Source organism: Ceratotherium simum, chromosome 15 (assembly GCF_057802395.1).
Source record: "Ceratotherium simum simum isolate JZ-2026a chromosome 15, ASM5780239v1, whole genome shotgun sequence".
Classification (NCBI taxonomy): domain Eukaryota; kingdom Metazoa; phylum Chordata; class Mammalia; order Perissodactyla; family Rhinocerotidae; genus Ceratotherium; species Ceratotherium simum.
This window is the reverse complement of record NC_141914.1, coordinates 3,169,281-3,196,688: the sequence shown is the minus strand read 5'-3', so window position 1 is coordinate 3,196,688 and position 27,408 is coordinate 3,169,281. Positions and strand designations below refer to the sequence as shown.

The 27,408-nt window shown below is 44.9% G+C and overlaps 2 protein-coding genes across 12 annotated transcripts in view; one reads left to right on the top strand and one right to left on the bottom strand.

The window, feature by feature from the left end:
- Window positions 1–496: 496 nt before the first annotated feature.
- RIOX2 (ribosomal oxygenase 2) lies at window positions 497–17,882 on the top strand. Of its 6 annotated transcripts, none has more exons than XM_014794962.2 (10): window positions 497–548; window positions 2,055–2,523; window positions 7,042–7,161; window positions 8,477–8,605; window positions 9,474–9,577; window positions 12,864–12,966; window positions 13,684–13,855; window positions 15,217–15,305; window positions 16,820–16,906; window positions 17,396–17,882. In XM_014794962.2, the coding sequence occupies exons 2-10, from the start codon at window positions 2,092–2,094 to the stop codon at window positions 17,552–17,554; spliced, it is 1,395 nt and encodes a 464-aa protein (XP_014650448.1). In that variant the 5' UTR covers window positions 497–548; window positions 2,055–2,091; the 3' UTR covers window positions 17,555–17,882. The 6 variants fall into 6 exon arrangements, with proteins under 6 accessions (XP_014650448.1, XP_087295606.1, XP_087295607.1 ...); XM_087439480.1 differs by lacking the exon at window positions 497–548 and adding an exon at window positions 569–627; XM_087439481.1 differs by lacking the exon at window positions 497–548 and adding an exon at window positions 843–1,060.
- CRYBG3 (crystallin beta-gamma domain containing 3) overlaps window positions 17,808–27,408 on the bottom strand; it is a 96,877-nt gene continuing 87,276 nt past the window's right edge. For all 6 annotated transcript variants that reach the window (XM_087439477.1, XM_087439472.1, XM_087439473.1 and 3 more), the window contains 4 exons: window positions 26,297–26,420; window positions 21,504–21,662; window positions 20,388–20,547; window positions 17,808–19,587 (listed from right to left, as the gene is read on the bottom strand). In XM_087439477.1, the coding sequence (XP_087295603.1) occupies window positions 19,499–19,587; window positions 20,388–20,547; window positions 21,504–21,662; window positions 26,297–26,420 (532 nt within the window). In that variant the 3' untranslated portion in view covers window positions 17,808–19,498. The remainder of the gene's footprint in view (window positions 19,588–20,387; window positions 20,548–21,503; window positions 21,663–26,296; window positions 26,421–27,408) is intronic.

The window sequence follows — 27,408 nt, the reverse complement described above, 5'->3', positions numbered from 1 at the left end:
TCCAGTTGACTCAGTGCACAGCAGCACAGCAGGAAGAGCGCAAAGGAAAGCGATGGGAGAACTGGGCCACCAGCTCCCTTAACTTGGGCAGCTCACTTCCGCTCTGCGGCCTCAGCTTCTCCATTCCCTAAAGGAACAAGGTTGTACTAAATACTTCACCAAATTCAGAACTCCATCCTACTCCCAACTCAAAAGAAATGACCTCATTTATTTCCTTTAACACCAAAGAAAGAAACGTGTAAGCCGGCAAACACGACATCCGTGGGTATCCAAGGGGCGGACACACCCACCGAGGCGGGCCAGCGTGGCCAGGAAGCCGCGCCCAGCAGGAGCCGGCCGTCCGAGCGCGCGCACGCCGCCCCGCCCCCGGCGCCGCCCCGCCCCCGGCGCCGCCCCGCCCCCGGCACCGCCCCGCCCCGCCCCCGGCGCCGCACCGCCCCCGGCGCCGCCCCGCCCCCGGCGCCGCCCCGCCCCCGGCACCGCACCGCCCCCGGCACCGCCCCGCCCCCGTCAGCCCGGGCGGCGCGCGCGTGTCACGGGCCGAGCCGGTGAGTGGGGCGGTCATGGCCCGGTTTCCCGCGCGGCCGCTGGCGGGGTCGTGCTCCTCCTCCGGACGCCCGAGAGCGGGTGCGGGTGGGCAGGGCGCCTCAGAGGCTGTCGGCCGGGACCGGGCTGCGCAGGGCGCACACGCTGGCCTGGCGCTGCCGGGGCGAGCGGCCCGGGCCCCGGGACAGCCCGCGTGCGCGGCCCAGGGCTCGCGGGAGAGCGCCGCGCCGGGGGAGGCTCGGCGGAGGGAGGCCGAGACGGGGCCCCGGCCCGCGCCTGTGTCGTTCCCGCGTCACCACACGTTTCTAGGGGGCGCCGGCGGCGGGGTGCAGCTAGTCAGTCAGGGCCCCAGGTCCGGGAGTCGACGCAGGACACAGGGTCACTGGCGCCAGGCCCTGACCCCGGCCCGTGCGACTGGAGGAGCCGGGTCCCCTGGCCCCTCCCCTTGACCTCAGGGTCGCTGGAACACTCGCCCTGACGAGGGACAGCCGCTTCCTCGCTCAGAGCCAGGAAGGTGACTGCCCGTCACAGCCGAGGCGGGCAGGGGCCGCGGGTTGGGTGCGAGTGGGTCAGTGGGGCCGAGGGTGGCCGCCGGCCCTGCGGTGACCTGAAGGTGCGGTGTGGGGAGAGCTGTGTTCGCGCAGGCTCTGGGCCCCGGCTCCCAGGACGACGGCCGCCCCCCGGGGAGCCCGCCGCGCGTCTAGAGCGCGGACCGCGTGCGCGCCGGGGAGCTGAGGAGCGCTGTTAGCGCTGAACGGTGGCGGTGTTGCGTCACCCTCGCTTAGTTAGAAGGTTATAGCTTTTAAAAGACTTGGGATAGAACTGTCTTTAGCCTTCACTTTTCAGCCCCTAATTAGTTTGGGGGTTTCTTTCTAATGGGAGGTTTCTGATAAAGGGGCAATTTTGATGAGTAAGCTGCGATTTGGAAGTGAGGAGGTTCAGGTGGTTGAGGAAGACTTGGCGCTCCAGCCACCAGGTGACACCGCTGGCCCAGGCGCCGCCCTGAAGAGCAGGTGGGCGTGGTGCTGTGGTGACGAGCGCCTGGCTGTGGGCAGCTCTTGGGAGTTCGCGTCAAGGGCTTGCAGCTCGGAGTACAGCTAGTTAGATTTGGGACCTGGTGCTGATTGAAGCCAAATTCAAGTTTTTATTTTGCTGTGTCGATTGCTGCAGGCTGAAACTGTGCCTAGGAGCTCCTGAGATAGCTGAATTGGTTAATTTGGGATAATTATATTTTCTAATAAATAAAGAGTTCCATGACTTAGTGCTTGTTACAAGAGAAACATGCTTTCCTTTAGATGAATATGCAGTCTGAGTGGTGTGTGAGGCTGAATCATATCTTGGAAGAAACCGTGTTGGCTTAAGGCTGTATCATATCCTGGAGGAAATGGCGTTGACTACGCAGTTCTCAAGAAGGCCTAACGGTCATGCACGTTGCGTGTTTATGATCTGCTAACGGCAACACTGGCGTTCCTGGTAAGCCTAACCACGTGTGTTATGTTCTCTTGTAGGTTTGCATTTCCTCACTGCTTTGTCTTGAAGACAACGATGCCAAAGAAAGCGAAGCCTGCAGAGAACGGGAAGGAAGAGGGGCCTGCTCCCTGTAAGCAGGTTAAGGTGGCGGCAGCTGGTGGGCCTTGCACTTTAAACTTTGACAGCCCCAGTGATCTCTTTGAAAGTTTAATCTCGCCCATCAAGACAGAGACTTTTTTCCAGGAATTCTGGGAGCAGAAGCCCCTTCTCATTCAGAGAGATGACCCTGCACTGGCCACATATTACCAGTCCTTGTTCAGGCTGTCAGATCTGAAGAGTCTGTGCAGCCGGGGTATGTACTATGGAAGAGACATAAATGTCTGCCGGTGTGTCAATGGGAAGAAGAAGGTTTTAAATAAAGATGGCAAAGTGCACTTTCTTCAGCTGAGAAAAGATTTTGATCAGAAAAGGGCAACCATTCAGTTTCACCAGCCTCAGAGATTTAAGGTAACAGGTTCTCCTCGTTGAGAATCCACATATGTATTAAAGTGCTGACGTTTGGCCACAGATGGGCTCAGGGATGAACTTGTGGTTTGATGATGATTAGCCTCCTGCTAGTTTGAGAAGAGGTAGCACCTGTTGGGTCTTTTTTTATGTTATCTTTTGGCTAAACTGTTAGAATCTCCAACAACTCAGGGTGGACGTGGTTAAGTATCATCAGCTGCAAAAACTAAATTATATTGCAAGTTTGCTAAAGTGACATTACACCTCCAGGAGCATGTTCTGTGGGCTGTTTATGTTTTGATGTATGGTGGACATTTCTATTTGGTTTGTCCTGTCACTATAACTTAAGGCATGATAGCCTCAAGGTGATCATTTTCTTCTTGATGTTGCCTCCCTTTACTGCCTACGTCTACCTAAGTAGAGGCTTCAGAGCCGTGACCGGATCACATACCAGATGCATGTTCAAGAAAGAGACTTTACCTTAATTAACAGCCACCAGGGTGGCATTGAGGGGCAGGGTCCTGGAACTGCTCCTGGGGAGGCAGTCATAGGTGGAGGGTGGCTTTGATTTGCAAGTCTGGAAGACTGGCTAAGTTTTTATTTATTCTATATCAGTGATTGACATTTAAGAAGTAATTTGCCTCCTCTGCTCAGTTTCTGCTTTATAAAATACAGACATAGGATGAGCTAATCTGCTTTTGTAGAGGTTTGAGGAGATCTTTACATGATAGGTGGCCCAGAACAATTGAGGGCCTGTTCTGAGTTTTAGATCAAGTTTTATCCCCTTTTCAGAACCATGGCTGAATCAAAATGGCAGCAGGGAGGAGGAGGAGAGTGGTTCATGAGGTTCCATATTGAGGGGAGTGCATTTTGGCTGTGTGATGGCTCCTGGGACTTTGTCATCAGTTACCAATAATGTTTCCCATGACTGAACCCAAGAATTGCTTTGTTAGATCCCATTAGGCCTCAACTGGTGAACGCCTTTCCCTTTCTTGTCTCAAGGCCCCTGAACCTATTTGTATTCTGGAGAAAGTATAAGTACTCTTAGATTTTTCAGTACAAGTCCTTATTCCTGATAGTCCATCTCAGGCAATCATAAGCAATTGAAATATCCCTGGAATGCCAACCTTTGGACCCAAGTGTGCAAAAGGAATTTATAAAGCACTTGCCAGACCAAGTCATGATTTGAATTCAGAAAGTATGGGCACCCTGGTGGTTCTCTCGGAGCTATTCCTTGACTCTTTACTTGGCTAGAAGCAGCACTTTTTGTTTATTTTTTAGGTGAGGAAGATTGGCCCTGAGCTAATATCTGTTGCCAGTCCTCCTCTTTTTGCTTAAGAAAGATTGTTGCTGAGCTAACATCTGTGCCAGTCTTCCTCCACTTGATATGTGGGATGCAGCCGCAGCATGGGTTGAGTGAACCCTGGGCCGCTGAAGTGGAGTGCACCAACTTAACCACTATGCCACCCAGCTGGCCCTAGAAGCAGCACTTTTTAAAAGAATGGTTTTTAGACACCTAAGAACTATGAACATAAAAGATCAGTGAAGTTGACTACATGTCATTTGGTCACAGACCATCAGAAAGTTATTATTTGGCATATGTGTGGTGTCCTCTGTGGCTGCCATTTCTGTACTTTAGAATCATCTTGGGTTTTGCTCTGCTCATCTGCTTAAGCCCTGCATGTTCCTCCTCCCCGATTCCAGGTGGTCAAGAACATATTTCCTTTGCCCTGTTGACTCAGCCTTTGGTCATGTTTATTAGAGCAGGAAGGACAAGCTTCTCAGTCTAAGCTCAGCCCCCAGCCAGACCAGCAGGCACTCTATTTTGTTCTCTTTCCACCACCAGTACTTGAGAGACCTTTAAGCTGTAGGAGCTCACCTCTTACACTACAAGCTGGGCTCTAAATACTATATTATGAGGAGATTTAGTGTGTGTATGTTTAGTAATGGGCATATTAATGTCGGGTTAGAAAAAATCTAGAGGCAGTTCCTCACTGGCCAGGTTGAGAGACCATCAGAGAACAGTTAGCCCGAGTGTCACAACGTGCACAGCTTATTGGTCTCGTTAGTGTAGAAATGAGTAGGGAGGGAACCAGAGAGCCGTAAGTTGTTCCCCACCTACTTTGGGTAACGCATCTATCAAAAGTCCAGGTGAGTTTACCAAATACTTACACATATGTACACTCATGAACCTTCCAACAGACATTTGAAATAGGGCAGTCATTGTGGTCTCCATCGTACGTGGGAAAAAAACGAGTTCACGGATGTGACTTGTCCATAGCTACTAAGTAAGGATTGTGACTTCAAACTTAAGGCATTTTCGTACTATACTTCAAAAAGATGTTAATTGAAATATAGGGCTTTGGCATGTCTGTTTTTGCCTTTCTTCAGGTGTACACATGGGCTTCTGGTCTTAGCCATGGCATTCAGTTTTGATTCCGGAGAGGTCAGTGGAGAGAGGAGGTTGTACCCAGCCAGGAGAGAGGCTTCCACCTTCCCTCTTTCATTGTTCTGGGTCCTCCTTGGCATCTCCAGACATAGTTGGGAGTCATGAGTTAGAGAAGACAGATTTTGGGAACCTTGGGACATCAGTGTTGGTGAAGCAGTAACGCTTGTGTACTGCTTTGCAATTTAAATAGGATTTGAGGGAAGTTGTACGCTGTTCCCCACAGTCTTAGGCTGGGAGTCTTCATTTTACAAAAGAAGATGAAGTCACCTAGCTTGTAACTACAACTTGGACTGAAGTGGTTCGACTCCAGATCTCTTTCTGCTGGGACACACTCGGCAGATTCGGAAGCTAAAGATCCAGGAGAAATGGAAAAAAATGTATAATTGATAGGGTTTTTGGTAACCTTTAAAGAGAAAAGAGACATATACTCATCAATTACAGACCCAGATGCTTGAGTTGGGAGCCATAGAGTCACCCTTAGGGTCCTGAGACACCTCTCAGGCCGTCAGAGAGACCAGCCCTGGTTTTCTAGTGGTTCTGGTGACTGTGTAAATGTAATTACAGAGCCAGGCCCTGCTGGCCCCTCCGTGGTATTAGCTGCTTGGGAAGATCTGCTAACTCATTGGAGCTATTCAGGTGCCGTTACAGTATTCTTCCTGTGTAAAGTAGAAACCCTGAAATCTCTGAGTAGAGTAGCCCAGTAGTCTATATAAAGATGTCTCCTAAAGCTTTCCCATGCTGACTCAGTTCTTTCCCACTTGATGTTTTTAATCCTGTAGATTTTTTTTTTCTGTCCAATGGTAGGATTGACTCCCAAGCTGTGGTCATTGGTTTACTCAGCAAATATTTTAAATATCTTCTAGTCTCTTGTATGTGCCAGGCACTGTACATTCATGTGCTGAAACTTGGGGCTCTTCAGTGTCCTTTGTAGGTGACTTGTCTTTTCTTTAAGATAATCCCTTAGAGAGGCAAGATAGAGTGGTGGTTAAAGGTATGGACTCCTCCGGAGTTAGGTGAATGGATTTGAATCCTGGCTGCATCATTTATTAGCTGTGTGTTCTCATGCCTTGGTTTCCTCATCTGTAAACTAGATATAATGATAGTACCCACCTTATGAGTCAAGGTTGCTGAGGGTTGTATAACTGATATCCATTAAGCACTTAGAAACAGTTCTTGGCACACAGGAAGTGCTGATATCCATGTGGCCTCTTTGCTTCCTCCCCTCTTCTCACCTGCCCTGGGGAATAGCAGGTTTCTTTGTTTCTCGCAGGAATATGTGGCTCCTTTCTGGGCCCCTCAGTCTGACTCAGGCCCTGAAGAGTGATTAGTGACTGGAGGGAGGGAGCATTGCTCGGCCCTGTTCCTCCTCCTCTGTCTGTACCCTCTTCCCCATCCCTCATTTCTGTCCCCATTGCTCTAAATATCAGTCTTGTGCAGGCGATTCCCAAATGTAAGTTTCTAGCCCTTCCATCTTGCCAGAACTTCAGACTTTAAAACATCTCCACGTGGGGGTCTTTGCAGCTCAAACCTAACGTTTCTAATGTAGAACTTTTCTTTTTCCCCCCTGAAAACTTGTTCTTTAGCAAGTCTTTCCTGTTTCAGTAAATGGAATTGGGAGCTGACTAACTGCGCCAGTAGAACCCCAGGAGTGTTCTTTACTTTTCCATCCCATCCCCCTTTGTGTCAGTGCTTCTTCCAGAGGCTTCTCCACCACCCTGGTCATTCTCACCTGGGCTGCTGCCTTAGGAGCTTCCCCACTGAACGCCCGTGCTCTTCAATCCATTCTCATGCAGTAGCCAGTGTGTCATTGTCCTGCTGAAAGTCCTTCATGATTCCCTCTTGCCTCCTGTGCCAGTCTCGTGTTTCTGCTCACGTCTTTTCGGTGGTGTTCTGCATTAGATGGGAGGTTCTTGAGGACAGAGGTGTTGACTCTCTCACTGCTGTGTTCCCAGTATCTGGAACATAATAGCTGCGCGACGGAGACTTCCGAAGCAAACAAGAATGGGTTCTTCCTCTTATTTCTAATATATTTTTCTCTTCCTCCCCTGACCTTGCTTTTTTGTTTTTTAAAGGATGAGCTTTGGAGGATCCAGGAGAAGCTGGAATGCTACTTTGGCTCCTTGGTTGGCTCGAATGTGTACATAACCCCCGCGGGATCTCAGGGCCTGCCGCCCCATTATGATGATGTTGAGGTGAGAGGAGGAAGACGCTCAAGTCGGGGAGGAGGAGTGCTGCGAGCTGGATTAGGATCGTTGTCAGGGTTCAGTCTGCTCTCGGCCCAGGTCTCTGTCCACTCTCCCTGTGCGGTCTCTGGAGATCTTGACCGCACCTAGGTGTTGGGGCAAAATTAATCCCACCAAACTGATTTCTTTTTTTTTTTTAATTTTATTTGTTTATTTTTTTTCCCCCCAAAACCCCAGTAGATAGTTGTATGTCACGGCTGCACATCCTTCTAGTTGCTGTATGTGGGACACGGCCTCAGCATGGCCGGAGAAGCGGTGGGTAGGTGCGCGCCCGGGATCCGAACCCGGGCCGCCAGCAGTGGAGTGCGCACACTTAACCGCTAAGCCATGGGGCGGCCCAAACTGATTTCTTGCTTCTTCTCAAAGGGGAGAGATTGTCACCAACCTTACTAACATAAAGAGCCACACATTCCTGTGAAACAGGTATTCATTGAATTTATCTACAGGAAAGTGCAATTGGTTTTTTCTTTAATTTCACAGTGTATGGTCTTTAATAAGGTAAGTAATCCTTACCTCTGCTTTCATTTTGTCCTTTTCCTGGAGCTGCCGAAAATATATATTTTTTTCCATTTGTGAAAATCTTGGGGCAGCTTGGATCAAGGTCATGGTTTCACTGAAGCACTGGCACCTTGACAAGTGTTGATTTCACTCTCATGTGGCTGCCAAAAAAGTTAACTCTGGCTTAGGTATTTCGTAGCTTTTATTTTTGTACTAATACAGGGTGTGAACACAGAGTTATTAGTAAAAAGCCCTCTTTTTACCCTTTAAGAGCAGTGTGATATACATTTTCCAAAAGTTTTTTTTTAATATATATTTTTAACAGAGCTTTAAAATATCTTTGGCTGAATGAAGAATAAAAAACTTGAAGTTTTCCTATGTGCCAAGCATTTTAGTCAGGATTTTAGACATTCAGTAATATCTGAAGCTTGTCTTTTCCATCAGAGTTTACGGGCTTTCAGCTGTCTGACAGAAGATTTAAAGGAACGAGATAGTGGGACATAAAGAACTCAGTGAGGCTTTAAGAAGGTAAAAGAATGAATATCCTTCCAGCGTCAGGGTTCATGATGACTTGTTTTCAAGCATGAAAACCAGTAGTAGCAACTTTTATTTATGTGGAGTGAAATGCATCTCTGCTCTTTCATTTTTATTTTTTATCTGAAATTTGTAATTCACCTGAGCCCCTGGAGGTCTGACACTCTACAAGCACTTTGCTTGTGAGTTGTCAGGAGGCCCTCTGACACCTTGGTCCTGTGGCTCTCTGTAGGTCTTCATCCTGCAGCTGGAGGGAGAGAAACGCTGGCGCCTCTACCAGCCCACTGTGCCTCTGGCACGGGAGTACAGCGTGGAGGCCGAGGGCAGGATCGGGAGGCCGGCACACGAGTTCACGTTGAAGGTACCGGACTGCCACTGTGGGCCTGCTCCTGAGACCAGGTTTAGTGTTTGTGTGATGGTCCCCATGGGAATGTGGCCAGGAGACTCAGGGCAAGGTGGCTCTCATTCCAGTCAGCCAGCATACGCAGCTGCTAAAGGAGACTTGGTGTTTTGACTTATACAAGTGAGCTAAGGAAGTATGAAGTTCATTTTTCAAATAACCTGTCTCCAAATATAATCAGAGTTCAACAGGAATGAGTTATGAAGTCAGTGACCACTGACTCCTCTAGAGTAAAAGTGGGAGGTTTGACCCTGGGCAGCTTTGCCGTATCTAAGATGATGGTCAGCGCTGGGCTGTAGGTTGATTAGGCAGAGCACAGGCAGGGATCTCCTTTAATCCTAAAAATAATCTGTGTGGTTTGGAGCTGTTGCCTCCATTTTACAGATAAAGAAACTGAGGCTTCAGGGGGTTAAGTAATTTGCCGGGGTCCCCAGCGTGTGTATACTCTGAAGCTCCCGCTCTTCACTGCACCATAGATGGGCGGAGAGGGAGGGAGCAGGCTACCCAGGCACAGGGTGTCATTCCTGATCCCTGGATTGGGGCGGGGCAGTTTCAGGTTCTGGTGTATCTGGTCTCAGCTGGTGAATAAGGACAGTGACTTCAGGCACTGAAAGCCTCCCCACGATGGGGGTTCACATGAGGCTCACAGACACAGTGGAGCTAGACCAGCGGAACGGCCCGGGAGCCCAGCATGCAGACTGCCCCTTGAATCACGAAGTAGAGGTTTCTAAGATGGAGAACCAAAACTCTAAGCCTGTGTTTATCTCCTTAACTCATAGAGCATGGGGAAGACATCTAACTCCGCCCCCTTTTCTTTTTCTTCCTGTAGCCGGGTGATTTCCTGTACTTTCCCAGAGGGACCATTCATCAAGCCGACACTCCTCCGGGGCTGGCCCACTCTGCTCACTTGACCATCAGCACCTACCAGAACAAGTAAACACTGCCTCCCAGCCTAGTGTCCCGGGACAGCTCTGAGTTACAGCCCACAGCAGCTGCATTCAGAAGGGACTTGAGGGGGTTGGCACTACTCTCCCCCTTAGCCAACCCAGGAGCTTCAGGCTCCCTTGCTGACTTCATATTCCTTTAGTGTCTTGTCCGTGCCATTGGCTCACCTGGGCTTCCTCCTGGGAATGCCATGGACCTGATCGTGTAGAACGCCGGGAGGTGCCCAAATAAAGACTCCCGTAGTTAGGGAAGACAGCACTGCAGCTGTGGGTATGGCAATGTGCTGGTGAGGCTTGTAGTCTGTCTCTCTTTAAAATAATTTGTATTGTGGTAAAATAATTATAGCATAGAAAATGCCATTTTAACCATTTTTAAGTGTACACTTTGGTGACATAAATTACACTCACACTGTTGTGTAGCTGTCCCTACTGTCTGTTTCCACAACATCTTCATCACCCCAAAAAGAAACTCGATCCATTGAAATCTCTGGGTCTCTTAAGGTTTCCACTTTTTACAGTTCATGAAATTAATGGAGGAAAGGCCGTCTGGAACAGTCAGACTTAAAAGCACGTGTGTTGGGAACAGTTCCAATTACAACTGTGTTCCATTTCAGTGAATGCCTTGTCATGTGACAGGACCTGGGCGGTAGCACCTTGTCAGTGATTTCCTAATAGCAGCTACCTTGCTAGTCCAAATCCCATTAAGAATACCCTTCGTTGGTTAATTTATTCAGCATGTGGGCTGGGAGTGCGGGCATTGTACTGAAGGGGCTTTGAGAGAACTTACTCTCTGGAGGAGGTGTTAGGAGGGGAGACAGGCTTGTAAATAGTTACCAAGAGAGTGATAATCCGAGCATAGGTTTGCAGATGGGACTCTTGGAGAATAGAGCAATGCACTTAGCTAGGCTGGGGCGTCAGGGAAGGCTTCAGAAATGACTTGACACTCAAGCTGAGTAAGACTTAGAGGATGACTAAGTAGAGGTGGGTTAGAAGGTCAGAGGAGGAGAGGACGTTCCAGGCCCGAGGGACAGCAAGTCCCCTACCTTCAAAGCTTGCAAAACAAGTTAGTAAGCATACCTCTGCTTCCTCCTCTGGCTCTTCAGTGTGAAATTAACCCCTGTGTTTAAGAGACTGGAGGAACTAGCTAGAGCCTGGCCTGAAGTTAGGGCTGTCTTTGCCCACAAGTAGAATGTCAAAGCTTATATTAGGCTTCCTTTATGAAAAATGCCCTTGGCACTGTGTTTAGGTTCCATGCGTAGCGTGGATGGAACAGAAAGTCACTGAGGCCAGCTCCAGAAGAGCAGGGGCAGTTGAGGGAGTGGGTTGTGGGAACTGGAGAAGGGTGGCCTCAGGGAGGCTGGAACCAGGAGTTCATTGTACATAGCAGCTCGGGGCCTTGGCAGCCACATAATTTGGTCCCGTGAACATCCATGTGTCTTCTGGTCCTGCCGTTAACATTACTCAGCTACTCTCTTTCCCGAATTCTCTGTCTTTTCCATTTCTCTTATTGCCACCACTGACTTTCTAGTAATTGGTTTTTACTCCCTTGTTTTCCTTCCTGAGCTTCTGTCTACTCACAGCATTGGCTCATCATAAGCCATCATCACTTACTTCTCTGACCTCCCTCCAGCAACTTGGACCTGTTAGCTTTTGCTTCCACTAAGTGCCTGACTCCCTATTTTCCAATCCCAAGAATGAAGTTCTGGTAGGCTGCCTTGGGTCCCCCCACCCCTTCTCCAGTCAGCTGGGGTCGGGGAGAGCTGTCTAGGTTGTGGAAGCTGCCTGCCTAGGGCTGTGGGTGGGCACCATGACCGATGTGCTGAGGCTGGACTGGGACCTGTGCCTTTCTCGGTGGTGCTGGAGCTAGAATGGGAAGAGTGTAACTTGAGGACCATTGCTCCCCAGAGATGTCCCTGTGCTTTGGTCCTGGTGCTCCTGAAGGTCCAGTGGCAGGGTGAGGATTTGGGGCCTTTTCCTAATACCTCTCAGAGGTAGCATTGTTGGAACATTTGGGGCCTGCTGTGTGGGACAGTAGCAGGTTGATTTGGCTGCTTTACCAAAGTGAACTCCTCAAGAGCTATTATTCCCACATTTTGGAAAGGCCCAGGATCCATTCTGACTCTTAGAGCACAGAGCTCTGTTTAACTGTGATTAAATTCCTCCACGGGCTGTTGCCGCAGACTTCCACCTATGACCCTGCAAAGGAAGAGCGAGCTTATTGTATACTGCTGAAAAGAGCTGCATGTGTTTCCAGGTTGAAGTTCAATCGAAGATGTGCGGTTGGGTGTAACATTAAGTTGCAAAGTAGTGAGGCCACCAGGTAGTAGAGGATGTCTTGGGGAAAGTCTCCTGTGGCTTTTCTCCTCCTTTGCAACTTTCGGGGCGGGAAGCATAAAAGAGTTAATTTTGCTAACTGAATGAGAAGCAAAAGTCATACTGCGAATTTCCATTTTGCACATAGTTGGCAATTTGAAATCCACTGGTGACACAGGAAGATTTTAAACAGCTAAGAAATGCTTATAGAGGGCTGCACCGCAGAACGTGCTTCTGAGACTGGCGCACGTTGACGAGCGAGCCAGTTCACAATGCCCCAGAGAAAGCCAAGGTGACTGAGCACTGACGCTCATCCCTAGATCTTATTTTTGGCCACTGGCTTCTACCTTCCACTCCAGTAAACATTGCCAGAGTTGAGCAAGTTGCAAAATCAATTGTTTTGAAATTGTTGATGTTGGATATTTTACTGCAGAACAATGCCCTCTTTTATAAGGGACAAAGGAAAATGTAACGTTTAACTGTTCAGATAATTACACAGTTGAGGGATCTTGCTGTTACCCTAAATGTATTGCTTTTGGTTTTTTTGCACATAAACTTTTTTTGGGTTCTATAACGACTGAGTGTTGAAATTTCCTACAAAGCTCTCCTCATAGACGTTTGTGTTACAGTTGGAAACATAAAAAGAAATTTGTTCCTTGAACTTCCTACTTTAGCACAGTGTATGATTAATTCTCTGGTATGTTTAAATTTAAGAAAAGTCATGAATAATGCCTAGCTTCCCACCTTTAACTTTCCACATGTCTGTCTGCGAATGGGGAGGGAGGGAAGCAGTGTGATTGATTGATGTGAGGTCATAAGTTTTTATGCCGAATAATGTCAAACTAATTGAACTCATATGTAGAGTTGGAATGTAATTTGTAGCTTCTGGATTTACTAGTAATCAGTATTTTATGTATATTTCCTATGTGTTCACTGTGTATTTTTCTTGGTGTGTGTTTCAGCTCATGGGGAGATTTCCTTTTGGACACCATTTCGGGGCTTGTGTTTGATACTGCGAAGGAAGACCTGGAGTTACGGGGTGGTCTACCCCGGCAGCTGCTCCTGGTGAGGAGTAGAGGCGGGTGGGAGGAGTGATGGACACAGCTCAGGCCAGCGAGGATCCCGGGCCCTTCTTCCCACGAGAGCCAAGCGTGTCTCCTCCTGAATGGAGTGCTGCCTGTTATGCACAACCCATGGAACTGAGGGTGTTGTGCAGATGGCCCTCTTTCTGTATTTCACGGTGGCAGGAGCAGGCACTGTGGGAATGTTGGCTGAGTAAATGGTGGAAAAACTAAAAAAGTGGGCTTGGAGAACGGCAGATTCAGCACCTGTGAGATTCCTAGTTAGGAGAGACCCCTGGAGGTCCTGGCCTTGGTGTATTCCCTGGCTTTCCTTTCCATCCTGGTTTTACGTTTGAGACAGCAGCACTGTTTGGCTAGTTTTGAGAAGATGAGTGAATTAGTGCTGAGTTGAGCAAAGGTTATTTTCACCGTCTGAAGCAGCCACTCTAGGACAGTGACTTGCTTCCCAAAAGGCAGAGCTGAGACTGCACCATATTTCCAAGGATCCCACTTTCTAGGAAAAATCCTGAAAATTTATCTTTTTTGCAAACAATAGGCAGCTTAAGATGAATAGTGGTCACAAGGAAATGATGGGATATTGTTCTCCGGGGCCCCCGGTTGTGTGTGCGTGTCCCCGAGTGCTCAGCATACCGCTCTGGAGACCGGAACCCGGGGAGTAATCTGCTGGAGTCTGGGCTGGGACTCACTTCTGTGTTTCTAGCAGGTGGAAACTACAGCTGTTGCAAGAAGAAGACTAAGTGGCTTTCTGAGGATGCTGGCAGACAGGCTGGAGGGCACCAAAGAGCTGCTTTCAGCAGACATGAAGAAGGATTTCGTTATGAACAGACTCCCACCTTACTATGTGGGGGATGGAGCAGAGCTGTCGACGCCAGGTTAAGCTTGCTATTTTCTTCTAGGGGGTTAGGCGCTAATGTGGGACATGTTGAGGCTTTCCTGGGTGGGCTTCTCTTTGAGCGGATGGAAAGTATGACGCATTTTAGAATGAACGTGGACCTAGATCTATCTTGAGTGTGTTATGGTTGGACAAGACATGCTGAATGATAGGGATTCCATGATTAGGTCTCCTGTGACTTTCATCTGGTGGGCAGGGGGAATGAAATGAGGCTAGAGTTAGAACTGTGAAGCAGCAGTCACTCCAGTTAGCCAGGATAGGGGAGTATTTGGTCACTTTGGTGGTTTGGACGATGTTCATGCTTTTGCCCGCGTTCTTACATGATTATGGAGTGATCTTGGTTTTGTCTTGATCTCCCACAGTCACAGAGTGGCCCTGTTAGATGCTGGTGTTCTGTGAAATTGTCTGTGTTCAACAGGAGAACACTGAGACACAGCTCTGAGTGCCAGGCCAGCTCTCGGGCTTTTTCTCTTTCTCAGTAAGGTTGACTGATAATTTTACTAACTTTTATAAAAGCCTTATTTGAGAACCACTGAAATGGCCAATCTGTAAGTTCTTTCTAACATTGATTCTATTTACATGTTTATTATAATCTTTGGAGGAAGTGTGGAATTTGTTTTTGATTGTATCTATTCAAAATAGCAAATGTTGTACCAGCACATATTTTAATCTTTAGCAGAACAGAGTTTTCTGAGTATCAGCTTGTGGCCCAGAATATTTTATTTAAAGTTTTCCTTGTCTTAGCCATTATAGTCAATAAAACTATGATCCCTCAAGACTCTTGCCTCAACCAGATGACCCTGTAAGGCTCGTCTGTTTTTAGTGGCTGCTTTTTCACTAAGTTAAATCCAGTTTTGAAAAGAGTGTTTTTTTTCTGTAAACTTTATTAAGTGGCTTTTATATGACACTATGCTTGACCTACATAGACTGATAATTTGTCGTGGTCATGCAACTGGGTGGCACGGTGCACTTTGAGCTCAGGCAGTCCTTCCAGAGTCCACATGTAGAGCCAGAAGCGAGAGAGTAGAAACTAGAGAAGTGAGAGTTCTGTGACAGCTACTGTGCTTCAATGGTATTGTTCATGTCTATTGAATGTACCTCTCAGCTTCTGTTGTTGGTCATCTCATTGTATGTCTGTCTTGACTGAAGGAATGAGCTCCATGTAAACTCTACTGTAATGTCACTATAAATGTCAGGGTAAGTGAGGACTTGGAGAGGGTGCCCCACATTTGGATTCACCTGCAAACTGTTAGTAAATGTGCTTCTTAAATAGTTACTCCTGCAAACAAGTTTGAGCCTGGTAGTTTCCTCTTTTGAAGGCTAGCCCTCTGGGTTTTCTAGGTGGACAGTTACCGAGGTTGGACAGCATAGTGAGACTGCAGTTTAAAGACCACATCATCCTCACAGTAGGGCCGGATCCAGATCGCTCTGTGAGTATCCAGATGGGAAGAGGCTTCCTCTCTTCTCAGGGTATTTCCATCACAGAACTCAGATCATCACACTAACAGATGGCCCCTCCCTTCTCCTTTGGGAATCCATCTGTTCTCACAGTATAATGCCATCACTTTAGGTCAGATGATGCCCAAATCTCACTGTTCCTGTTGGGCATTTGAGGGCTTGCCCTCATCCCCCCAGAACCCTCCTTCATGCCCCTCATTAGTGACTGACTTCTGGTCTGCTTCCATCCTCATTCAGGCCAGACTGCTCTTGCTGGGACAACTGCAGATGCTGCTTATGGGTCTCCCTGTCGGTTCCTCTCCCATCCTGTACACTGTGCACATCTATCATTACATATGATGCACATCTTGATGTTGCTTCTTAAAAATATCCTGTAGATCATGAAGAAGAAAATCTACATTCCATAACCTTGCCACCTAGCCCAGCTGTTCCCAAAACTGGTTAAAACTGGCCAATGGATCCTAGCATCAACTGGAAAATTTTTAGAAATTATAAGTTCCTGGGCTTCATGTGGTCTGGGTTGGAGCTTCTGCATTTATTTTTAAAGCTCCTTGTACAATCCTAAGGACCTTCGGAACTGTCTCTTGCCGTATTGCTTTACCCTGTTCCTCCTAATCAGCTTTCTTGGGTGGAACACCATAAATGATCAGGATGAGATCGGGAGACCTTGATGTCTCCATAACCAGATTATTCCAGCCATCAGGGTCAGACCTGGAGAAGACTGGTTTATAATAATCTATAAAACCTCAAAAGTATACACTCCCACATCCCCATTAAAAAAAACTTCTGGTTATTCTGATAACCAATCCATTGGAGACATTCTATGTCAGACCAGGGTGTTTTGCCCTTATCTAAGCAGTGACAAGGAATGACTGAAGGTTCTGGAAGAGATGGTCAACTGCCCTGTGTGGGCTGGAGAGCAGAGGGAATTAGAGACTGGGAGGCTGCTGTAATTGGAATGGAAGTTTTTATGGATCACAGAGCAGGTATTTCTCATGAGTTAGTATTTCACTCCACGGTATTCATAAATTGTCAATTTATGTATACCTAGGAATGTCAGTTTTCTTTGATGCAAATAAGACAGTGCAGGTATGATTAAATGAAGAAACTTCAGTGTTTTATTGATAAGTTGATGTATAAATGGTTGCTTCTTCATTAAATCAAGTTTCTGAAGATGCTCTACCAGGTACACACTCTTTATTCTTTTTAAAAAAATGTCTTGAGTGCCTACTTGCTTCATACACATAGTAATCTATGAGGACTATAATGACAGATATATACATTATAGCGTGTGTGTGTATATATACACATACATACACACATATATATCATAACTTTTTGCCACAAGGATTCTTTACAGTTTAATAAATTTCACTTAAGCACTGAAGTGTTAAGATTTTTCTTGGTGTTGACCTGTTATTGGAAATCCCTCCTAGTATTGAAGCCCTCAGTATTTTGTTTATGACTTAATGCTTTTTTTTTAAAGGATGAAACTCAAGAAAAGATGGTTTATATCTATCATTCCTTAAAGAATAGGAGAGAGACACACATGATGGGAAATGAGGAAACAGAGGTTTGTTCCAACTTAAAACAAATGCCTTTCCTGTGACTTGCTGGTGGCTGGGAAGAATCTGTTACCTTTGGTTTATGGGTAATGTGCCTTTTTTATGACTGCAGTATGGACTTCACATTTTACAAATCGACAGAGCCCTTGCACGGGGAGGATTAAGTCAGACAGTTCTGTGAGACACATATACATGTACCAGCTTTAAAAGATACAGGCTGGGACCTGTAGGAAAGGTGTAATGTAATACATGTGAGGCATTTCAAATGACTAATATTTCTTACTATATAAACTAGAATGCCTTCTACGAAGTCTGAGTTTTCATATGGGAAGTGGCAAACGCTGTAAGTTATCTAATAGCTTCCCTGAAACAAATTTCAGACTTGTAAAGGATATCAAAAATAATGAGGTATTGAGAATTGTGGAAGTTTATATCAAAATGCCACTTAAGTGACAAAATTCTGCTTATGTTTGACTAAATAGTTTATCCTTTTTCAGTCTCATGGACTTCGCTTTCCTTTATCACATATGGATGCACTGAGGCAAATTTGGAACACTACAGCGATTTCTGTCAAGGACCTGAACCTTACTACAGATGAGGAAAAGGAAAGCCTGGCATTAGCCCTCTGGACAGAGTGTTTAATCCAGGTAGTCTAGTGCCTTCGCAGAGTCGGGTATCTACTGTTTTATGTGTACCTATGAAAACGAAAGCTAGGATTGATGTGCTGGGGAGCCCTGTTGCTTTGAGTCAACACACTGGGTAGGAGGGACGGTTATATACAACTTCCTTACCTGTGTATCTGATAACATGAGACTTACCTGTTACAGGTGGTCAGTTGGCCACATGTATTAGAGGCACATGGAAGAAAGAATGGCAAATTGCTAAGTGTCTCAGAAAGTGACAAAACTATACTTTTGACAAGTTTATTTAATCCAGTGTGGTAGAAAAGGCACAATTCCAATAAATGTATCATTTAAATTTAAAGGTCACCTGGCTTTGTCTTTGTTCTTTGGAAGAAATAACTTCTTTAAAGAGCCTCATTGGCTCTAGAAAAATATTAAACAACACAAAAAAAAATTTAACTTGGTTTTTTACAATGAAAATATACATACCTTGGTGTATACACAAGCCCCCCCCATTAAAATAAAGTTATCCCTATAACATAGTTTCATTAAATAATACTGCCACACCAGTGAGAGGCACTCACATCTATGGGCATAAGGGAGTTTACAGATGCTGCTTGAAAGATGACAAAAGAGCCTGAGATTGAAGGGAGAAAAACCCCAATAATATTTACATGGAAAGACCAAGTCTCTATAAAAAATACTCAAAATAGTGGATCTTTGAGTTTAAACAATTCACTGTTATTTTAAATTCTAAAGTGCATATAGATTGATATTTTTAAAAATATCAGTGGAGTATTTAATCTTTCTATATAAAAATAGAGCAGACATTTTTCTGCTTTCTGACGAAAGTTGGGATGAGGGGAACAACAGTTGTTTCAATGTAAGTTTAAAACCAACTCAGGAGAGAAAAATCCTTGTGAATTGTGTAGTTAAAGGTGGTAACGATTACTTGAAACTAAGTCAAAGATGATATCCTACCTGATTTTGCTTAAATGAAAGCTATTTAAAATGGGAGTGAAAAACTGAGTTTTCTGTCATTTTGTAGATAAATCAACTCCACCTTTACTTGAAAAATAAAATGGTATGGTCAGGCTCAATTACTACTTGGTTTTAATCTGAACATTTGAAATTTCCCTTTACTTCAGGCAAAGAAAAATTTGACTATTCTTACACATAGGTGAAACAGTCTTTATAAACACTTCTTGAGGGCAGATCAGGCAAAATCTAGGCTGAGGTCTCAGCAGCAGGAGAGGTAACCACTGGTTAGCGTCCTTTCGCCCAGAAGGATGTCTTGGTTAACACTTAGAGTGCAAGGATGGCCATAGGTTATTTGTGCTTTTTTAGTCTGAAGGACTGAGCAAAGAATGGCCACAGAAAATACTCCAGTACTTGAGCCTTTTTCCTAACAAAGCTGAGGTCCCTCCTTGGGGTCAGTTACAAGTGTGAATACTTATAAAAGCCTCAATAGAGAACCTTTAAGGTTTAACTAATGCAGCAGCATAATAGGGTATGTTTTCAGATATTGCTAAAGAATTACTCATATTTTTGCAAAAGTATAACTTGACCTATAGGAATTTGTTTCCCTGTGCCTTTGACTCATACACGCATCTACTAGGATATTAATAACTAATACAGGATGACAGTGCCACCAGTGTCCTGTCATGGCTGTTAGGAATAGGATTCGTGTCTGGTGGATAGGAGAGAAAACAGAGACTTCAGGAAACTTGCTCACCAAAACTGGAGATCAAGCAGGAATGAACCTTTCCCAGAAATCATAACGTATTCTTCACAGGAACACTGAATAATTGGCAAGAATATTTTGAGCTTTTCCACGGTTAAGAGCAATGGCCTTGGAGCTTGGGAAAAAAGTTCATTCTGCTCAGTGATCCAGGAGCGTGAGGACAGGGAGCTTCGTTTCCAGGGCACGTGAGCTTCCTTCTTCCTTTGCTCTTTCTAGGGATATTGTGCATTCTTTCACAATATTTCAATGTCCCATTTCTGTGTTTCTTCTCCCTCCAGGGGCTGATTTACAATTACATGAGTCTTGTCATAATAATTTCCTCCTAAAATAGGAATTCCAAAAGAAAAGATTATTTGTTCACACAGGTGCGTAACAATTTCACGATTTTCACAAGCTTTTGTTAACCCTCTATTTGGATAGATTAATATGTCATTTACAAAGCAGGCTGAAATGGGAAACTAAGTTTAAACAGGCTTAGCTATTATTCACTCAAATCAGACCTTATTATGACTCAAGGGAAAAACTAAGAGGTATAATAGATGATTGCATAAGCAGTGTTCCCTAACAGTGTGACTCTTAAGAACAAAGTGCTCTGAGAGCGCTCTGGCTGCAAGTCAGGGACTGTGTTTTTGTTTCTACACCAACAGTGGCTATGATTAACCCAATTAAAGCAACAGCACTGAATAATAGTGGCCCTGACTTTGCTGAATTCAAAAACAAGGTTAAAGGATGCCTGCCATAAATTTTAACTAGGGGTCTTAAGGACTAGAGCAATGCACAGCAAAAAGTTAAGAGAAGTTTCATTCTAAGAAACAGAGGACATTCATTTTATGTTTATCATGATTCAAATTTACAATTGTTCTCAAAGGTCATGGAGCAAATGAAAATTTTACAACTATACTAAATGAACAAAAACCTAAGGCCTTTGTCCTAGGCTTTTTCTGCTTGATCCATATTGCTAATTGTTTTGTACAGCGTATCTTAACTTTTTTCAAGCATAATTAGAAATGACTTAATATTTCTCTTATACATAAGGATTTCTGTTACCCAGAAGGAGGAGGAGGGCTGTAACTTAAAATGCTATCCAGGGACACAAAACACTGAGTTTCATCGCAGGCCCACCTTTCACATCAAGGACAAGTCGGTCGCTGAGATAGGAGTTGATGGTTCCATTTCTGTTCAGTCTCCACTTCTGCCTGGAGTGCCCATGTTCAGTCCAGAGGGCCACTTTAGCTCCGGGTGCATCCCGGCCACCAATCACATCGAGACATGTATCACTGGCCTACAAGGGTTAAGAAATACATTGGCAGTACTGTGTTTGCTAAAATCAATTGAATTGGGTCTCTTTTCTTTCACGTGAACAAGTCGGAGACGTTACATCACTGTCTTATCTTAAAAGAAGACTCCATGGCATAATTATAATTTCAGGAAACGTTTTTTTTAAGTCTTTATGGCCGAGGAATGGAGGAGATGGTACAGAAATAAATCTGAAACAGAGGTACTTGTTTTTAAAAGGATGTCTGCATCTGACAACACATGTTCAATGGTTTGTTGAATTAGAATTACATGTAAGCTAACAGTCTTAGCATTTATTAGGTCGAGCTTGGTTTTCTTACAGAAACATCAGGTGAAGTGCTAGATATCCAGACAATAATCACTTTTAAATGCTTTTCATTTTTGTTGAATCATGAGAAAAAAAGTAGACAATCCATTGGAGATATAATAAAACGGGTTCTATTCCCCATCGTGTCAAACGTAATGGAGGGATCACAGAGAAAGACACCTACGTTTTATTTTCTAAGCTTTGTCCAATAACAGCTTCTTTCTTCTATTACTATTTCACTGTGTTTTGAAAATGAGAAGGTTTCAACGTGTTTGGAATCACAAAGATGCTGATTTTATCTGGGCCATGGAGTAAAGAACAGATGAGCACACTGTCCAAGTTGGATCTGTGACTTTTATCATTGGTTTTAAAAATTATCATTTAGGCGTATCCATAGTATGTGATGACCTTAGTTTTTACTTTAAAATAGAAACTGGATTTTCTAGATCAAAAAATTCCCCAAGTCCTTTCACTTAAATGCTTTAGTAATACATATCTCAGTATTCATATGACCCAACAACCAAATGTTTGTAGGACATTGCATTATTTTATTATTCCATTTGATTTGGCAAGATTCTGGTTTCCAAACGAAAAAAACAACAAAAAGCAGGGCTCTGTATCAGTGGGTTGGTTACCTTGGATTTAAAGAGTCCTCGACAGTAGTGCCAGATCTGAGTGTTCTTTCCACTGTAGGGAGAAATGCACACGGATGTGGCCCTCGTGTCAGCTGCATTTCCAGTGACTGTCAGATATTCATCCCGGGCTCGGTTCTTTATTCTGATGTACACTGCAGGCTACAACAGGGAGAAAGAGCCATTTAGAAAACATCTTTTTTTTTTTTTTTTTTAATTGATGTTTTAATGGATTCTAACATTGTGAAATTTTGGGTTGTACATTTTTGTTTGTCCATCACCATACATATGACTCCTTTCACCCCTTGTGCCCACCCCCCACCCCCACTGCCCCTGGTAACCACAGTCCAGTTAGAAAACATCTTTTGAATCTGGAAATCAATCCTTTTGAATCTGGAAAGCTTGGAGGGGAAGTGAGAGGTGACAGAATTTAGCAGTTGCACTCTTACTCCCTTTAGCAAATACGTAAAATTAATATTTTCGATTGACAAATCCTTAGACCACTGAGCACAAAGCTTAAATTGTGTAGTCTCTATTATACTTTTCTGAAAAATGCCCTTTTGGAAAGGTAAAAGGTAATATCTCATTCACTAGAACTCACTAGTTCATTCACTAGACATGGCAAGGGGTGGTTAAGAATGAGGACTCGATGAGTTTAATTCAGTAACTACTGTGTCCTCGCCGTGCTTAATAAGGGCAAGGCACCACCGGCACGGATCTCCCAACAACTCCACAGAGGGTGCAGTGGTCAGACACTGTCCAGCTGTGACAGCCAAACGACTGCCATGGGAGGTCTTGAGACACCCAGGCAGCTGCAGACCCAAGGAGCTAATGGTAACCCCTGTTTACATTTATACTTTGTTGACCTTTATTCTTCTTCAGAGGAAGAGGCTGTGCATGTTTAATCAATCACTACTCAGGTATTCAAAAATGGGGTAACAAAGGACTTCATCCCCTGGACCTGGTATATATACAGGAAGTTTTAAAATATTAAATCTAGGACTTGCCTCTAAGGATAATAGCTAATGTTTATTGAAAGCTTAGTATATGTCAAGCAGTGTGCTAAATGCTTTCTGGGCCACTGTACAGTCTATCAGAATTAAATAACCAGAACAACCTTTAAGAAAGTACAATTATGACCAGAATTTTATAAATAAGGTTAACACGTATGTGGAGAAGCCAGGTCTGTCTGCCCCACAACCCTTCCTCTTAACCAGGATGCTGTGAGGCCTGTGCTGAAATGCACTAGTTACTCTTCGACACGGAATAAAAGACCAATTCCAAAGGTGGCAGTGTGACCTAAGTAAGATGAAGAAAGGACAGCACGTGACTGAAGCGCCACAGAAACCATTCTTTCAGCCCATGACTAGGCCTCCAGTCTTAGTGTAAGTACTGGACACTCAGCATCCCCACGTTGGGTCAGGTGTTGGCATCCCCATTAGAACCTTGCTAAATAGTAACAACAAATGGTCTGTTGTTTAATAAGGGAGCACTTTCACTGAGAAATGTGTTAGATAAATGCAACAAGGTATCATGGTAGGACCAATGAGGAATACTCTACTATTTTGAAACTTATGATAGATCCGCATGGGGCCAGTTGAATTTTGGTAAATTGCTGCCATGTTTAGCCTTCCTAAGGAAATAAACATTCTGAACACTTAAGCAAATAAAAGGACAAATTTTTATCTGGTCAAAGTAAGTGGAAAAGACCTCTACTTGGCAAAATGTTTTAAATGTTACAAACCACAACTTCCACATTCATAATGCAACAGTAATGTGTAATTTAAATTTCTATAATTCAGCCTGGTCTCCCACTTAATTCTTGAGGCTTCAGTATATCTGTATTACAATTTCCTTATTTTGTACATGTAAGAAAACAGGTGTGACCTTCACAGAGGACAGAGTTCCAATTATGTGAGGACCAAACATCACAGTTTTGATCAATTAACTCAAGCAAGGTACTAATTACCCTTATTACAGACTTGTAGTCTGACTCCTCTGTAATTATACTTTAAAACAGTGATATGCATTATAAGTGCCTTAGTGACTTCCTAATTCCCAACCTCAATGAGGATCACATTTTAATTATTCCTGAATTTCTAAACAAGAATATGAACTAAAGCAGTACCAATAGCCCTACCCAAAGGAAATACTGCCCATAATACTGTTTTAGAAACCCAGATTTCAGGGCCAGCCCCGTGGCACAGTGGTTAAGTGCGTGTGCTCCTCTGTGGCGGCCTGGGGTTCGCACCAACGCACCGCTTGCTAAGCCATGCTGTGGCAGCGTCCCATGTAAAGTGGAGGAGGATGGGCACGGATGTTAGCCCAGGGCCAGTCTTCCTCAAGGGGAAAAAAAAGGGCGGGGGAGGATTGGCATCGGATGTTAGCTCAGGGCTAGTCCTCACAAAAAAAAAAAAAAAAACAACCCACATTTCTTTGCTGGTTTTCAAAGCTGTGCCTAAATAAACAGGGAAAATAATCTATTAAAATAGTTTGAAATCAAATGTTAAACCAGAATGGGAATCAGGTAGTTCCTAAAGCACAATGCAAGAAGAATAACACATATATCATCAATTGTCAAACAACTTCTATGTAAAATCAGAGGCTATTGTTCCGGCCATCCTTTATCTCAAGGCCTTGAACAAGAGGCAAGGACATCTTCCCCAGCAAGGAACCACCTTTCAAAAGCGAGGGAAATATTCTCAGCATCTAGCCTGGCTTCTCAAGTTTCTAACAACATAGGATTAAGCATTATTATAGAATTGGTAAAAGCTAAACTGAATTCCCATTTCTGCCTTGCTTTTCCATGGCTTTTCAGTGGGATTACCCATCATCCCACTGGGCAGGAGTGAGGAAGCAAGGTGTGAAGGTCATGGAATCCTGCACCACACGCTCCACCAGGAAAGCCCACTGATGGTTACTGTACCTCAGAAGAGCATCTCCAGTTCTCTCAAGGGACATTGTGAATGATAAGCTTTCAAAATAAATGTGTTACCACAGTAGTACGAGCCAGATGTGTGTCAGGCTCTTTACACACATCATCGTATTTAATCCTCACACGATACCGAGGTAAGCAGTGTGAGCACTGTTTCACCAGTGAGGAATCTGAGGTGCCAAGAAATGAAGTGACTCACCCAAAGTCACACTGCTGACAAGTAGCAGAGCTAGGATCTGAGCCCACAGAACCAGGGAGCGGTGGGAGTGAGTGTGGTGTCAGAGTGTGTGTGTGTGTGTGTGTGTGTGTGTGTGTGAAGGGGGAAGCAAGACCAATTAGGTTAATTTTTATTGGCTACCATTTATTTAGCACATTATGTCAGATCTGAACATCAGAGCCTCAGCACTTCCATCCACCTGCCATGCTCAGCTCAGGGCCTGAATGGAATATGTAATACCAGTCTGTAACTGTTGATCCTGTTTTGGAGGAAAGTAGGGTGTGGCTGCTTAAGAACACAGATTTTAGAGCATAATAGATTTAGGTTCAAATCCTGATTCTGACACTTGGACGACTTTTGCCAATTTGCTTTAACTCTCTGAGCCTTATTTTTCTGTCTAGAAAATGGGAATAATAACTCCTACCTTAAAAGACTGTTGTTGGAATCAAGTGAGAAAAGGTTTCTAAAGGGATAAGAGAGAAGTACAAGTGGCATCTCCACTGACCAAGCTTGGCCTAGCTTGGGTTTCCACCCTCCATGGAACCTCCCACTGTTCCACACATGTTCACACTTCCTTTCTCTGAACCAGGCATTGCCCATGGCCTTTTGATGATCACACAGTGTTTTGCATTTTATGTTACTGCTTTGAGTTGGACATGTTTTACTCAACAAACTTCAATAAGGCAGAAATCATGTCTATCCTTATATCTTCCATAATTCTGTGCACAATGTCAAACATCCATTTATACATTCATTCCTTCATTAATCAGAGTCCCTGAGTTCCTACAATGTGCCAGACCTGTGACAGGCCCTAGGGTAGAACAATAAGCAAAACACCCACAGCCCCTGCCTTCACGGGTGAGGAAGCGCCTGATCCGGCCACAACTATATGGTTATGAACTGTGTGCAGTGTCTCGTGGAGAAAGAACCAGATCTTTTAGGATCTAATTCAGATTGGGAGAGGGTGAAAGAGGCGCCCTGGAGGACCTGACACAATTTGAATTTAGAGGGATGAGTAAGAACTAGCCAAAGAATGAGGGAAGAAACTTCCAGACAGGGGGCACAGTCTGTGTTAGGAGCCCCACTGGGAAAGCACTCTGCACATCAGTGCCTGTGACAGGCACAGCCATGAGTGAGGAGGAGACGGGTGATGGAGGAGGCTGGGGAAGTAGGGGGGCGGGGAGCAGATCACATGGACCACGCTGAGGGGATTAGACTTGTTTCCCAGGTGCAGTGGGAGGCTTCTGAACAGAAGACTGACAAGCAGTAGGTGTGCAGTAAATACTGTATTAATTAAATTGCCAGGATCCATCCTAAGTATTATGTAAGGAGGGGGAAAAATCCAAATACTTAGAAAGTGAAACTAGTGCAGTCTCAGAGTTCATTCTTGTTTCCACTGCTTGCCACGGAGCTTATGATACTTATTTTTCCACGAAAAGTCACCAAGGTCACCAAGACTTTGGACTCAAAGCTAAAATCTAATGTTGACCGTAGATACAATTTTATGAATTGGTTAAAATCTATAAGATCCCCTGTAACATATGGCAAACTAACTTAAATGTTTAAAATTTCAGATGCTGTGGTTTATGACATTTCTACTAGAAAATCAAGCTATTTGGGATCTTATGGTTCTTTTCTCCTTACCTGCTTCATAGGACGGAGGGAACCAATTGTTTTCCATCCACTGAATGCTGTCCAATTTGGGATCTCATTAGGCTCAAGGAGGATTTGTCTTCCTAAGAAATTGGATCCTTCATAAGCTATCCACCTATATAAGAGCAGGAAAGAAAAAAGTGGGTACTGAAAAACAGAAAGCAAGCTCTTATCAAAAATACCTGCTATTATGCCAAATAGCGTTCATTCTTTCAGACTTGTAGGTTTGTAGATTTTTTAAGAAAAAAATGTGTAACTCTGGGACCGGCCCTGTGGCGCAAGTGGTTAAGTAAGTGTGCGTGCTCCGCTGCCGTGGCCCGAGGTTTGCCGGTTCGGATCCCAGGCGTGCACCGACGCACTGCTTGGCAAGCCATGCTGTGGCGGCGTCCCATATAAACCTCACACACACACACACACAAAACGTGTAACTCTATTTTTTAACAGAAAAAGCAGGGAGGACTAGGAGAAAGCCCACCGGACTGGGCCTCAGAAGATCTGGATTCCAGTTGGGAGTCTGGTTACCTTACTTCTAAAACGAGATTCCCTCCAGCTCTAAAATTCTGCGTTCCTTTGATAATACAGAGTCTTTTTTTTTTTCTTCTGAGGAAGATCAGCCCCGAGCTAACATCCAATGCCAATCTTCCTCTTTTTGCTGAGGAAGACTGGCCCTGGGCTAACATCCATGCCCATCTTCCTCCACTTTATATGGAACGCCACCACAGCATGGCTTGACAAGTGGTGCGTCGGTGTGTGCCTGGGATCTGAACCTGCGGACCCTGGGCCGCCGAAGTGGAGCGCGTGCACTTAACTGCTGCGCCACCGGCCCAGCCCCACAAAGTCTTTTTTCATAACATTTTATTATTCAAAGATAGACCATAACCACTCACTATTACCCAGTTAACAAACACTAGTTTACTCTCCCACTCTTAGGCTCATCATCACACGTCTGTCGGGGCCGCTTCGATGGCTCTAGTGACCTCTCCAGACACAACTCCTTCCATAGCTTCTCCAAGGCCACCAAGGACTACTTAAAATTATCCACAGAAATCCCCTGGCTTACTCTTACTTCAAGGCCTGGCTCCTTCGCAAATCCTTCTCAAAAG